Here is a 15,111-nt window from a genome sequence, read left to right on the forward strand (position 1 = left end):
CCACCCCTTCACACCCCCCCATCTCATTCCCACATCCGATCTTCCTCCCTCGCCCTCCCCTCCCCCTCTACACTCCCTTTATCCCATACCCCTACCTAAACACCTTCCCCCTTGTTCCCTATCATGTCCTCTACTATATCCTTCCCACCTGCATCAAAATGGGATCAGAATGGAAAAGTTGACGGATTTCCCATTCCAGACAGAGATGAAGTTCCCAAGGGATAACACAGGACCTGTCTGTTGAAGTCGAAGACGAGAATTTAGTGTCAGACACACCAGGTTTTTAAATTCTTTATTGTTTTCACAAAACAAGTAAAAATAAAACAGAATAGCAAAGAGGAATAATTGAAAATTACAATTTTAATGCATTATAATTCCCATCTTCAAGCAATTATGCCCTCAGATCAATAATCAAATTGAGGCCTGAGATGAAAAAGAATTTCTTCACTCAGAGAGTTGTGAAGCTGTGGAATTCTCCTCCAAAGGTTACTGGGGCCACTTCATTCTGCATATCACAGGGGGAACTGGATGCAGCCCTTGCAGCTGAAGGGATCAAGGGATATGGGGAGAGGGCAGCAATGGGATACTGAGATTGTATTATCAGCCATGATCGTACTGAATGGTGGTGAATGGTCTACCCGCACCTACTGTCTATGTTTCGATGTCAAACTAGAAACCTCTAACACCCCACCTCTATCCTCCTTACATGAGCCTTAACTCTTGCCTCGACACATTAATTCCCCTCCAAGGAGTAATCCAAGCACAGCATTAACCCTCCTACTAGTGCATTAATCTCCTTCCAAGAATTAACCCATTCAGAACATTACTTCTCCCATCGAATTCAGCCACCATTCAAGAATCAAGTGCCCCTTTGATTATTCAGGTTTTAAGCCCTGACTCAAAGCATTCATCGCGATTAGAGTGGTGCTGAGAAAGCACAGCAAGTCCCGGCAGCATCCGAAGAGTAGGAAAATTGACTTTTCGGGCAAAAGCCCTTCATCAGGCATTAATCCACTTCCGACCACTTTAAAGACCCTCCCATAAACATTAAAATTCACCAAGTATTAACCCTAACTCTTGTGTATGAATACACTTCATGCAACAACCACGTTGAGCATTGATGAACTCTTGGCTTGGGAGGCTCTCCCGGAGTATTAACTCCCCAGTCTGAACTCCATCCCTTCCGAGGATTAATACGCTCGGAGCATTATTCCCACCCCCACCCCACTGAGGATTACTTTGTTCTGAACATCAAATTACCCCACCTCCCCTCAGATTAAAACTCCCTAAGCACTAACCCATTCTACTATCAAATAAATGATGTTAGTTCACTCCCGAGCGCTAAGCTGCCCTTGAATGTATTATAGATTATAACACAATGTCTGGTTACAAAAATATATTATGCCAAGAATCTTGACAATCTTGATCCCAATTCTCTGTTATAAGGGTATTCGGTGCCAGTTTTCCAGTGTGTTTGATATGAAGTGTGAGACTGGACCTGTATTCAATGGAGTGGTTCTAACCCTTGGTCAGATGCAGCTGAGAGAGCAGTGACAACTCACTCTTTCCTTTCTGTGCTCTCTTGATCTTTATTGCTTATTCTCCCAGGTCTGAGAGAGAGCCAGGCACCCTCTGCAATTAATGGGGCAGGTAAACGGAGGGCAGGGAGAGTGTGGAGAGGATTCTTCCTGGATCAGGAAGGGCTCAGAGGGCACCTTCAGCACTGCCTGATCCGATGCCTCTGGCCCTTGGAAAGGACACTGAGTGGATCAGCTGAGTTACGGATCTGGAATGTCACATACAGGGGAAAGGATGACTGAATTCCTTGCTTACTTGGCGTTCGTCCACCAACCCGGTTCCCAAGAACAATTCACAGTGGTTTTTAGACTATTATTAAACACACCTTTTACCATTTGTCATGGTGGGATTTGAACTCTGGTCCCCAGACCATCAGCTTGGTGATTAACAGTGCTGTGATTTTACCACTGTACCACGGTTACCAAGGTAACTGAACATAAAGCAAGTTTAAAATGGCAGATTGTGACAGCAGCAGAGTGTGAATGTTCATATTTATAAACTATTACTGTCTAATTCAAATCACATCAAGAGAGTGAGAAAGTGTCACAGAGAAGCAAGAGCTGCAAAACGCTATTTTTCAATTTCCACCATCATGTGATCAGGGGCAGCCCCAGTATCGGGCAGAGAAGGGTCTGGCTTCGTAACCAGTGGTTCTTGCACACTGTGCATATTGCCTCTTGTACTGGTATCGCTGGAAGGAGGTGTGACAAGAGGCTTTTCACTTTCACTGGTGTCTGAATTGTTGCCGTGCAGTGTTTGGCTGCATTCACAACCTAATGGAAAGAGAAACGGCGAGAGGTCAGTGAGTCCAGCTGCGCTCAGGGCACAGTCTCTGCCAGGTCACTGCGGCCCAGGGGACCCCACTGTGGCCCACGACAGTGACTGACCGGCTCGGGGTTGGGTGGGGGAGCTGGATCCCTGCAGGAGGCCGTCCCTTTCTCCAGTCACTTACCCACGCCCAGTCTCCAGGCAACAGGACGACAGGGGATGGGAAACAGGGAGGCCCACTCCCGGATCATTCGCAAAAAAACACCAGCAGCTTGGGAATCTCTGGGATATCTGTCCAGCATGGGGAGCTGTGCAGACCATACCAGTGCATTGATCTCGCAACCTGGAATACATATCTGTTCAGGACTGGAAGTACTGTAGACCACAGCAGTGCATGGATCTATGCAACTGGACTCGACAACTGTGCAGCATGTGCTGACCACAGCAGTGCATGGAACCAGAAACAGATGATGAAAGATTGGATCGACTGAGCTTGTGTTTTCTTTAAAGAAATAACTCGCCCAGACCCCACTACACATTTCCTCTGACTAACGCACCTAACCTACCCATCCCTGAACATGGCCAGTTCCCCTGACCTACACACCTTTGGACTGTGGGAGGAAACCAGAGCAAACCCACACAGACACGGCGAGAACATGCAAACTGCACACAGACAGACGCCTGAGGCTGGAATCGAACCTGGGACCCTGGGCCTATGAGGCAGCAGTGCTAACCACTGAGCCACCGTGCCACCCTTCAACTGGGCTTCTATTTGCTGGACTTTAGAAGATTGGGGGCGCGGGGAGGGATCTCATAGATACATATAAAATCCTGATGGGACTGGACAGGCGAGATGCAGGAAGATTGTTCCTGATGTTGGCCAAGTCCAGAACTGGGAGTCAATAAAAAATAAGGGGTAAGCCATTCAGGACTGAGATGAGGAAGAATTGTTTTCACCCAGAGAGTTGTGAACCTGTGGAATTCTCTCCCACAGGAAGCTGTTGGGGCCAGTTTGTTAGATATAGTCACGAGGGAGCTTGATATGAGCCTTGAGCCCGAAGGGATCAGGGGTATGGAGAAAGAGAGAGTGGGAATGGGATACCGAGATGGCTTGGTCAGCCATGATCGGATTGAATGGTGGTGCAGGCTGAAGGGCCGAATGGCCCACTCCTGCAGCTATTTTCGACATTTCCCTGTTTCCAATCTATCTGTGCAACCTGGGGAACTGGGTAGATCTTGCCAGTTCATTGATCTAGGAACCAAAACAAGATATTTGTCATCATGGGAGTGCTGTGCAGACCAGTATTCTGCCATCGCAGTGAGAAAGCTGACCCATTCAGGGGAGAAGTGGGAAGCTTGCTCAGCAATTCTATATTCACTGGCAGCGCACACATTCAGTCAGCAATGAGCGCATGGGAAGATCTCCACGTTCCTCTCCTCTGACTGTCCCCTTCTCCGTCCCCCTCTTCCAGCAGCACCATACCCCCTCTCCAGCAATTTCCCCCTGCTCCCTCAGGTATGAGGCTGTCATCATTCCCTAGAACAGGCCATCCCTTGACAAATAATTGCACTTCAATCCATTTCGAATGTACTCACTGGTTGATGTGCCGCTGAACTCTGACCCTGAAAAAAAAAACACATACACACAACTTCAGTCAAGGGGAGGTCAGTGTGAAGACAGTGCAACCTTTGACAAACTTCGGGAGCAAATGGTTTGATCATGTGGTGAGTCAGAGTCATGACAGGGAGGAGCAGTAAATTACTGCAGATGTCAAAATCTGTACTGGAAACAAAACATGCTGGTGGTCCCAGCGAGTCAGGCAGCAGCCGCGCAGAGACAGCAAGCTAACATTTCCAGTCTAAATGACTTCATCAGAATCACCGAGACTCGAACCATTAGCTTGCTCTCCATCCACGCATACAGCCTGACTCGCTGGGATTTACAGCAATCTTCGCTTTCAAACGCTTGGGTGAAATTGTTGAGGGGTTGCTTCCATCAGAGTTGCTAAGACAGGCAATGGAAGTGACTGAAGCAAACAGGGATATGGAGGTTACTTACCGCTGAGGGAGTGATCCACTGTCAGAGGGTCAGTGCTGAGGGAGTGCCACACTGTCAGAGGGTCAGTCCTGAGGGAGTGCCACACTGTCAGAGGGTCAGTACTGAGGGAGTGCCGCACTGTCAGAGGGTCAGTTCTGAGGGAGTGCCGCACTGTCAGAGGGTCAGTTCTGAGGGAGTGCCGCACTGTCAGAGGATCAGTTCTGAGGGATGCTGCACTGTCAGAGTGTCAGTACCAAGGGAGTGCTGCACTGTCAGAGGGTCAGTGCTGAGGGAGTGCCACACTGTCAGAGGGTCAGTTCTGAGGGAGTGCCGCACTGTCAGAGGGTCAGTACTGAGGGAGTGCCACACTGTCAGAGGGTCAGTTCTGAGGGAGTGCAGTACCATCAGAGGGTCAGTACTGAGGGAGTACCGCACTGTCAGAGGTCAGTACTGAGGGAGTGCTGCACTGTCAGAGGGTCAGTACTGAGGGAGTGCCACACTGTCAGAGGGTCAGTTCTGAGGGACTGCAGTACCATCAGAGGGTCAGTACTGAGGGAGTGCTGCAATGTCTGAGGATAGGTACTGAGGGAGTGCTGCACTGTCAGAGGGTCAGGCCTGAGGGAGTGCCACACTGTCAGAGGGTCAGTACTGAGGGAGTGGCACACTGTCAGAGTGTCAGTACTGGGGGAGTGCCACACTGTCAGAGGGTCTGTACTGAGGGAGTGCCACACTGTCAGAGGGTCAGTACTGAGGGAGTGCCGCAATGTGAGAGGGTCAGTACTGAGGGAGTACCGCACTGTCAGTGGGTCAGTACTGAGAGAGTGCCGCACTGTCAGAGGGTCTGTACTGAGGGAGTGCCACACTGTCAGTGGGTCAATTCTGAGGGAGTGCAGTACCATCAGAGGGTTAGTACTGAGGGAGTACCGCACTGTCAGAGGTCAGTACTGAGGGAGTGCTGCACTGTCAGAGGGTCAGTTCTGAGGGACTGCAGTACCATCAGAGGGTCAGTACTGAGGGAGTGCTGCAATGTCTGAGGATAGGTACTGAGGGAGTGCTGCACTGTCAGAGGGTCAGGCCTGAGGGAGTGGCACACTGTCAGAGTGTCAGTACTGGGGGAGTGCCACACTGTCAGAGGGTCTGTACTGAGGGAGTGCCACACTATCAGAGGGTCAGTACTGAGGGAGTGCCGCAATGTGAGAGGGTCAGTACTGAGGGAGTACCGCACTGTCAGTGGGTCAGTACTGAGGGAGTGCCGCACTGTCAGAGAGTCAGTACTGAGGGAGTGCCGCACTGTCAGAGAGTCAGTACTGAGGGAGTGCTGCACGGTCAGAGGGTCAGTACTGAGGGAGTGCAGCACTGTCGCAGGGTCAGTAGTGAGGGAATACCGCACTGTCAGAGGATCAGTTCTGAGGGACTGCAGTACCATCAGAGGGTCAGTACTGAGGGAGTGCTGCAATGTCTGAGGATCAGTACTGAGGGAGTGCTGCACTGTCAGAGGGTCAGGCCTGAGGGGGTGCCACACTATCAGAGGGTCAGTAGTGAGGGAGTACCGCACTGTCAGAGGGTCAGTAGTGAGGGAGTACCGACCTGTCAAACGGTCAGTACTGAGGGAGTGTTGCACTGTCAGAGGGTCAGTAGTGAGGGAGTACTGCACTGTCAGAGGGTCAGTAGTGAGGGAGTACTGCACTGTCAGAGGGTCAGTAGTGAGGGAGTTCAGCACTGTCAGAGGGTCAGTAGTGAGGGAGTGCTGCACTGTCAGAGGGTCAGTAATGAGGGAGTGCCGCACTGTCACAGGATCAGTACTGAGGGAATGCCGCACTGTCACAGGATCAGTACTGAGGGAGTGCCGTACTGTCAATGGGTGCATCGTGAAGGTACGCGTCTTTGCTTGAGGAGCTGAACTGTGCCAGTGGTGGTGCACTTGAACGGCTGCAGTGAGTTCCAGGTACATTATCTGAAGATGGCATTTTTGGATGGTTGAGGTCCCTTCCATCCATTTTTTCGGAAATGTAAAACCTCTCACAATGCTCTGCAAGGGAGCGTGGGCAAGTGTCACTATGCATTGTGGGTATTATTGGTTCCTCAAACACATACATGGCAATTGATTATTTGGTCATTCTATCTCTACGTGTACTAACTCACTGTTCTGATTTCGAGATGACCACGTTACCCACAGGATTGGTCTTTAAAAGTGCCCTGTAACAGTGAGGCTTCCTTTTAAGTCCTGTCCCAATACACCTGGTTTAAAATGCAGGGTGATGACTGTGAGGTATGGATGGAGCTGAATAAATTATCACTCTCACCATGTGTGAAACAGCTGGAGAACCTTTTCTTCACTTCAGCTTTGTGCTTCCTGTAGTAAATGCCAGCTGCGATGCAGAAAATGAGCAGCACAAGCGCAAAGATAGCGCCAATCATCCCTGGTACCACACTGCCACCTTTCTCTGAAAGAACAAAGAACACATCGAGTCTTGGCCCCTCATCCCAGCCTGAAATATCTCGATCCAATGGAATGGGTAAACTTTCTTCGACTCCGGCCTGCGCAGTTCTGGTCACAGTCCCAGTTGTTCAGGAGAGAGGCAATGGGCCTTGAGCCACCGAGCACTCAAAATCAAATCGGTTTGCAATTTGGACAGTGACCAGGGCGATCTTTGCTGAGAAAGTTCAGACCCCCCCCCCCCCCCCCCCCCCGCCACCCAGCAATCAGACAACTGCTGGAAAAGGCAGCGATGAAGCTTGGTTTCTCTCCTCCCTGAGCACGCAAGGACCCCTTCCACACAAACAGAATGTGACTCAGGAATACCACTCCTACTCTCCTCTTGCGCAAAACCTTTCCATCCAGGTCAGTCCAATTGCCTCCTTATTCCCATTGCTTCCTGGCATTCCTCATCCCTGGTTATTCCCATTCCTTCTCCTCCTGGGCAATTCCCATTGCTTCTTAGAGTCCTACAGCGTGGAAACAGACCCTTCGGTAGAACCATTCCATGCCGAACATAATTCCGATCTAAGCTAGTCCCACCTGGCCCAAATCCCTCCAAACCATTCCTACTAATTCAATTGTTTTTCAAAATGGAAATTGTGCCCACCTCTGGCACTTCCTCAGGAAGGTCCTTCCATACGTGAACCAAACTCTGTGTAAAACATTTGCCCCTCGTGTCGTTCTTAGATCTCTCTCCCATGACCTTAAAAATATGCCCCCCCCCCCCCCGAGGTTTGAAATCTCCCACTTCTGGTGTTCAGTCTCCCAAAGGGTTTTCCCCCTGAGAACACTGCCAACTCTGCCATGGATATAGGGCATGGAGGTAGTGGGGCTGGGACAAAGGTCAAACGCCATGATGTTGGCACCAAGGTGTCCCCCACAAACACTGTGCACTGAGGCATGAGGGAAGGCAATAGCCTTTGGTATTGTTGCTGGACTATCAATTCAGGACACTCAACTAATGTCCCTGGACCCCGGGTTCAAACCCTGCCATAACAGATGGTGGACTTTGAGTTCAATATGAATTCTGGCATTAAGAGTCTAATGATGGCTGTGAAATTGTAGTCATGGGAGAGCCACCCGGTTCGTGAATGCCCCGTCGGGGAGGGAAACTGTCACCTTTACCCAGTCTTGTCCGCACGTGACTCCAGACCCACAGCAAGGACTCAACTACCCTTTCGATAATCAGGGATGGACAACAAATGCTGGCTACGCCCACATCCTGGGAACGAATGAACAGTGTCTTGGAAGTGAACATCTCCCCGGGCTGCCACCTCCCAGACTGAGAATACAACCCCCGAGTTTCTGGATCACCATTCCACTCTCATCTTGATGATTCATGTTCCCAGTCTATTACATTCCCCTTCCTTTCCCCACATTCCGACCATTCCTCACCCAGAAGCATGACTCATCCTGGTTTTCTCTCACTCTTTACGCTCTTGTGCCGATTTCGGAATCCAAATTTCACTCCCGTTTCCGGTGCTGGGTAATCAGTTATCCCTCCTCCCATCCTCCCCCTCCCCAGTGTATTCCCATTCGGAGTCTGTGGGTCAGTCCCATCTCTTACCCCATATTCTCTTCAGTGGTGCCGGCAGGCTGCTGTGTTCAATATGGCACACGTGATTCCGGTCATCCCCGGGCTCGATCTGGAAAGTTACCCGAATTTGGTAAGTGCCATCGTGGTTGGGTAGAATGCCTGTGCTGTGGGTTCCGGAGACTGGCACTCCGTCTGCAAGCCAGGTCACATTAATCGACCGTGGGTAAAAGCCAGTGACTAGGCAGTGGAGGTTGCCATTATGCCCATTTGTGTAGTAGACATTTGCCTCAGGGACAACTGTGTGAGAGAGAGAGAGACACACAGAGGGAGAGAGAGTCACTTTAACTGCAATGGCTCCCTTGGACTGGTTTTACTTTTCCATATTCCCAGTAATTTTGGTGAAATAAGGAGTACAGACTCAGGGATCAGTCTGTGTGGGAATCTCAACCAAGTCCCGCCCTCTTGGCAAATCAGTCCGTTGAGCACCGGAGCGTCCAGCCGCCCTCAGTACTGCCCTCACCTTGCTGCGGTTCAGCAGATTAACTGTGGCCCACTCACTAACAGCTCTGGGAAATTCATTCTCCTCATCGACACAGAAGGACAGCAGCATTCGATGAGGAAGATGATAAAAAAATGGAGATGGCCTTGAGAGAAACCGGAGTCAATCCTGGTGAAGAGTGCTATGGGCTGTGCACTGCACACTGACCCGTTTATTGTGTTCTGTGCCCTGCGTACTGTGCTGTGTACAGTGCCCTGTCCCTTGTGTACTGTGTTGTGTACAGTCCCCGTGCCCTGCATGCTGTGCTGTGCTCAGTGCCCCGCGCGCTGTGCTGTATGCAGTGCCCCGCGCGCTGCGTACTGTGAAGTGTCCAGTGCACCGTGCCCTGCGTGCTATGCTGTGTACAGTGCCCCGTGCCCTGCGTGCTGTGCTGTGTACACTGCCCCGTGCCCTGCGTACTGTGCTGTGTACACTGCCCCGTGCCCTGCGTACTGTGCTGTGTACAGTGTCCTGTGCCCTGCGTACTGTGATGTGTACAATGTCCTGTGCCCTGCGTACTGTGCTGTGTACACTGCCCCATGCCCTGCGTGCTGTGCTGTGTACACTGCCCTGTGCCCTGCGTACTGTGCTGTGTACAGTGTCCTGTGCCCTGCGTACTGTGCTGTGTACAGTGCTCCGTGCCCTGCGTACTGTGCTGTGTACAGTGCTCCGTGCTCTGCGTACTGTGCTGTGTACAGTGCTCTGCACCCTGTGTACCGTGCTGTATACAGTGCCTGTGCCCTGCATGCTGTGCTGTGTACAATGCTCCATGCCCTGCATACTATGCTGTGTACGGTGCCCCATGCCCTGCGTACTGTGCTGTGTAAGGTGCCCCATGCCCTGCATACTGTGCTGTGTACCGTGTCCCGTACCCTGCGTACTGTGCTGTGTACAGTGCCACGCGCCTTGTGTACTGTGCTGTGTACAGGGCCCCGTGCCCTGCGTACTGTGCTGTGTACAGGGCCCAGTACCCTGCGTACTGTGCTGTGTACAGTGCCCCATGCCCTGTGTACTGTGCTGTGTACAGTGCCAAGCGCCCTGCGTACTGTGCTGTGTACAGTGCCCCGTGCCCTGCATACTGTGCTGTGTACAGTGCCACGTGCCCTGCGTACTGTGCTGTGTACAGTGCCACGTGCCCTGCGTACTGTGCTGTGTACAGTGCCACGTGCCCTGCATACTGTGCTGTGTACAGTGCCCCATGCCCTGCATGCTGTGCTGTGTACAGTGCCCCATGCCCTGCATACTGTGCTGTGTACAGTGCCCCATGCCCTGCATGCTGTGCTGTGTATAGTGCCCTGTGCCCTGCATACTGTGCTGTGTACAGTGCCCTGTGCCATGTGTACCGTACTGTGTACAGTGCCTGTGCCTGCATACTGTGCTGTGTACAGTGCCCCATGCCTTGTGTACTGTGCTGTGTACAGTGCCCCTTGCCCTGCGTACTGTGATGTGTACAGTGCCCCGTGCCCTGCGTGCTGTGCTGTGTACAGTGCCCCGTGCCTTGTGTACTGTGCTGTGTACAGTGCCCCGTGCCTTGTGTACTGTGCTGTGTACAGTGCCCCGTGCCTTGTGTACTGTGCTGTGTACAGTGCCCCGTGCCTTGTGTACTGTGCTGTGTACAGTGCCCCGTGCCCTGCGTACTGTGCTGTGTACAGTGCCCCGTGCCTTGTGTACTGTGCTGTGTACAGTGCCCCGTGCCCTGCGTACTGTGCTGTGTACAGTGCCCCGTGCCTTGTGTACTGTGCTGTGTACAGTGCCCCGTGCCCTGCGTACTATGCTGTGTACAGTGCCCCGTGCCTTGTGGACTGTGCTGTGTACAGTGCCCCGTGTCCTGTGTACTGTGCTGTGTACAGTGTCCCGTGCCCTGCGTACTGTGCTGTGTACAGTGCCCCGTGCCTTGTGTACTGTGCTGTGTACAGTGCCCCGTGCCTTGTGTACTGTGCTGTGTACAGTGCCCCGTGCCCTGCGTACTGTGCTGTGTACAGTGCCCTGTGCCTTGTGTACTATGCTGTGAGCTGTGTCCACACTTCCTGTGCTCTGTGTCGAATGATTTGTGGCGTGCTTTGTATTCAATTGTACGTGCCCTGTATGTTTGCTGTGGGTTGCCTGTGTTCCCTGCACTCTCTGCCTTGTGGATGTTGTATTGATCCAATGCCTGGGTCTGCTCCGCAGCAAGTGTGCCACACAGGACAGCCATTTCAGTGCATTTTCCGTTGGGCTTGTGACAGCAACGTTTGGATCTGACCTACCTTTGCGATTCAGGAATGCCTGACCATAACCACGGTACGTGTTTAACCAATCAACGCAAATTCTCTTTGTGTATTGTTTCTTGTACTCGTTGTCATCCTTGTTGCTGTTCCACTTGTCCTGGGTCGACACCGCGTACGGGGAGACAGCAACCCAGAGGCTGTGATCCAGGTCGAAGCTGATCAGCTCTTGCCCGTTGAAGGCGTACTGCCGTTTTCCAGTGACAGTCCCATCTTCCAGTACCTCACAGCCTGAGGTATACTGCAGGTAGTTCAAACCTAAATACAACCAGAACCCAACAGACGTGAGCTTAAACCCAGCTTCTGCATTACGCGTGATCACACCTTAAACTCTAAATCGATATTCAAACGCAGGAATGTCATTGAATCACAGAATCCCGACAGTGTGGAAACAGGCCCTTCGGCCTGACAAGTCCATCCCAACCCTCCAAACAGGATTCTACCCAAACCCATTCCCCATTCCTCCACATTTACCTCTGACAAATGCATCTAATTGACACATCCCTGAACACTATGGGCAATTTAGCGTATCCAATTCACCCTAACCTGCACATCTTTGTCTGTGGGAAGAAATCAGAGCATCCAGACAGAGCCCACGCAGATGTGGGGAGAATGTCTGTGTGGAGTTTGCTCAGTCACCTGAGGCTGGAATCGAACCCGGGTCCCTGTTGGGGCTGTGAGGCAGTAGTGCTAACCACTGAGCCACCGTGCCACCCTGCATTCACATGACAGTGAGAATGTAAAACAGTACAACGCAGGAACAAGCCCTTCCTCCCACCATGTCTGTACAGACTGTGAGGGCCAGCAATTGAATATGTTAACCACTGTGCCCCATGAGCGCCAACAGGGCAGTATGGTGGCACTGTGTTTAGCACTGCTGCCTCACAGCGCCAGTGACCCAGGTTTGATTCCAGCCTTGGGTGACTGTCTGTGTGGGTTTCCACTGGCCTCTCCGGTTTCTCCCCATAGCCCAAAGACCTGCACGTTAGATAGATTGGCCATACTGAATTGTCTTGTCGTATCCATGGTTCCACATACTGGGTGGATTAGCATGGTAAATGCAGGGTTATGGAGATGGGAAGGGTCTGGGGAAAGATGCCCTTCAGAGGACTGGTACCAATCTAAACTAACCCCACACACACGTGCACATTCCATATCCCTTGATTCCCTACCTATTGCTGTTGTATCTGCTTCTACGACCACCCCTGGCAGTGTGTTCCAGGCACGTACAACCCTCTGCATGAAAAGACTAGCCTCATACATCATTTTTAAACTTACCTCCTCTCACCTTAAACCTGTGCCCCTTACTACTTAACATTTTCACCATGTCAAAGAGACCGCAATTGCCCACCCTATCCGCGCCTCTCATAATGTTACACACATCTATCAGATGACCCCTCCGACTCTAATGCTCTAACAAAGACAATTCAAGTTTGTCCAACCTCTCCTGACAGCAAATACACTGCAATCCAGGCAACACCTTGATAAACCTCTTTTGTACCCGCTCCAAAGCCTCCATATCTTTCCTGTTGTGTGGTCACCACAATTGTATGCAATACTCCAAGTGTGGCCAGACCAAAGACTTAAACAGCTGCAACGTGACTTGCCCAACTTTTATACTCAATGCCCTGACAGATGAGAACAAGCATGCCATACACCTTCTTTACCATGTTATCCACTTGTGTTGCCATCTTCAGGGAGCTAAGGACTTGCACCCCAAGATCCCCACAATGCTCCTACGTTTGTATTGTACACTTTCCTCTTGCATTTGATCTCCTAAGATGCATCACCTCACACTTGTCTGGACTAAACTCCATCTGCCAATTCTCTGTCCAATGATTTATATCCTACTGTAACTTTTGACAATCTTCCTCAATATCCACACTTCCATTTTGAGTCATCTGCAAACTTACTAAATCAGACCACCTACCTTTCATCCAATATTACCAAACAGAGGTCCCAACACCCATCCTTGCAGAGCACCACTGGTCACAGACCTACAGTCAGAACAATGCTCCATAGCTACTCTGTCTACTATGGCCAAACCAATTTTGCATCTGACTTGCCAACACACTATGGATCCCAAGAGACATAATCTTCTGGACCATCATTCTGGAACATGTCTGATCTTGTCAAATACCTGAGTGAAGTCCATGCAGACAGTATGCACTACCCGAGCCTCAATACTCATCTTTGTCACTTCCTTGAAACTTCACTTGAATTTGTGAGATAAAGACAATTGTGCCCAGAGCCATGCTAACTATCTCTAACAATATCCATTCCTTTCCAAACGTGAGGATATCCTAATGTTTGGAATCTTCTCCAACAATTTCCCTATCACTCGAGCAGCCTCGAGTTTCCCTTTGCCTTCCTTAAACAAAAGAACAACACTGACTCTTCCCCATCTTCCGGGACCTCGCCTGTGGCTAAAGAGCATTCAGAGATCTCTGTCAAGGCCCCGGCAATCTCCTCCCTTGCCTCCTTCAGTATCCTGGGATAGATCCCATCAGGCCCTGGGAACCTATCCAAGTTGATGTCTTTCAACACCACCTCCTTCTTAATATTGACATGACCCAGAATTTCAACCACCTCATATAGCCCTCCTTAATCTTCCCATCATGCATATCCTTCTCCTGGGTGAATACTGATGAATAGTACTCACTAAGGACCTCGCCCATTTACTCCTTGCATAAATTCCCCCTTTGTCTCTGAATGAACTTGCCCTTTCTCTGGTTAACCACGTGCTGCTCATGTATCTATAAAATATCTTGGCATTCTCTTTATTCCTACTTACGGCCCCTTCTAACCCTCCAAATCTCTTGTTGAAGTTCTTTCCTGCTTCCTTTATATTCCTAAACCTTAGATTCCTAGATTCCCTACAGTGTGGAAACAGTCCCTTCAGCCCAGCAAGTCCACACCGAGCCTCTGAACAGTAACCCACCCAGTCCCATTTCCCTCTGACTCATGTACCTAACATTATGGGCAATTTAACATGGCCAATTGACCTAACCTGCACATCTTTAGACTGTGGGAGGAAACTGGAGCACCCGGAGGAAACCCACACAGACACGGGGAGAATGTGCAAACTCCACACAGACAGTCACCCCCGAGGCTGGGATTGAACCTGGGACCCTGGTGCTGTGAGGTAGCAGTGCTAACCACTGAGCCACCATGCTGCCCCAAAACCTTAATATGCTTCTTTTTCTTTTTTGACTATACTCTGAATATCTCTTGTCATCCAGGGTTCCTGAATCTTGCTGTCCTTGTCTTCCATTGTCACAGGGACAAGCTGGTCCTGGCCTTCAAAAGGCTCCCTCATTTCAAATAGGAATTTACCCTCTAAACAGCCACACCCAATCTCATTTCTCCAGTCCCTGCTTAATACTGTTGCAATCAGCCTCCCCCAATATATTTCGTCTGATGACCAGTTTTACCCTTAACTATCGTCAAACTTATGGAATTACAATTACTGTTCCCGAAACGTGCCACCACTGAAAATGGGATCACTTGCGCAGGCTCATTCCCCGATAAGTAATCGAGTGCAGCCCTTCCCTAGTTGGGACTATCTACATTTCATCTACATTTCAGGAAACCTTCCTAGGTGTATGGAAACAATGTGCATGAGCCAAAGAGAACTCCTGCAGCATGCCCCAATGAGTGCTGCCCTGAAGCTCTTCAACCATGTTCTCAAACAGACTCGCTATCACAGCCCTCCAACCTTCCAGCTCAGCACTGTCCCCATGATGTGTCCTACCTGCCTATCTTCCTTCCCACCTATCCACTTCACCCTCCTCTCTGATCTATCACCTTCATCCCCACCCCCATTCACCCATTGTACTCTTTGCTACCCCCCCCCCACCCTCCTCTCTGACCGATCACCTTCATCCCCACCCCCATTCACCAATTCTA

General features: G+C 50.7%; 1 protein-coding gene across 2 annotated transcripts in view; it reads right to left on the minus strand.

Moving 5' to 3' along the window:
* Positions 1-275: 275 nt before the first annotated feature.
* Positions 276-15,111, minus strand: part of LOC122541298 (class I histocompatibility antigen, F10 alpha chain-like) — a 189,950-nt gene continuing 175,114 nt past the window's right edge. For both annotated transcript variants that reach the window (XM_087979545.1, XM_043677921.2), the window contains exons 3-7: positions 11,185-11,460; positions 8,431-8,697; positions 6,688-6,828; positions 3,943-3,969; positions 276-2,351 (exon numbers count right to left, since the gene is read on the minus strand). In XM_087979545.1, the coding sequence (XP_087835671.1) occupies positions 2,149-2,351; positions 3,943-3,969; positions 6,688-6,828; positions 8,431-8,697; positions 11,185-11,460 (914 nt within the window). In that variant the 3' untranslated portion in view covers positions 276-2,148. The remainder of the gene's footprint in view (positions 2,352-3,942; positions 3,970-6,687; positions 6,829-8,430; positions 8,698-11,184; positions 11,461-15,111) is intronic.

Source organism: Chiloscyllium plagiosum, unplaced genomic scaffold (genome assembly GCF_037043375.1).
Source record: "Chiloscyllium plagiosum isolate Xiang-an unplaced genomic scaffold, Cpla_swu_hap1 HiC_scaffold_35, whole genome shotgun sequence".
Taxonomy (NCBI): domain Eukaryota; kingdom Metazoa; phylum Chordata; class Chondrichthyes; order Orectolobiformes; family Hemiscylliidae; genus Chiloscyllium; species Chiloscyllium plagiosum.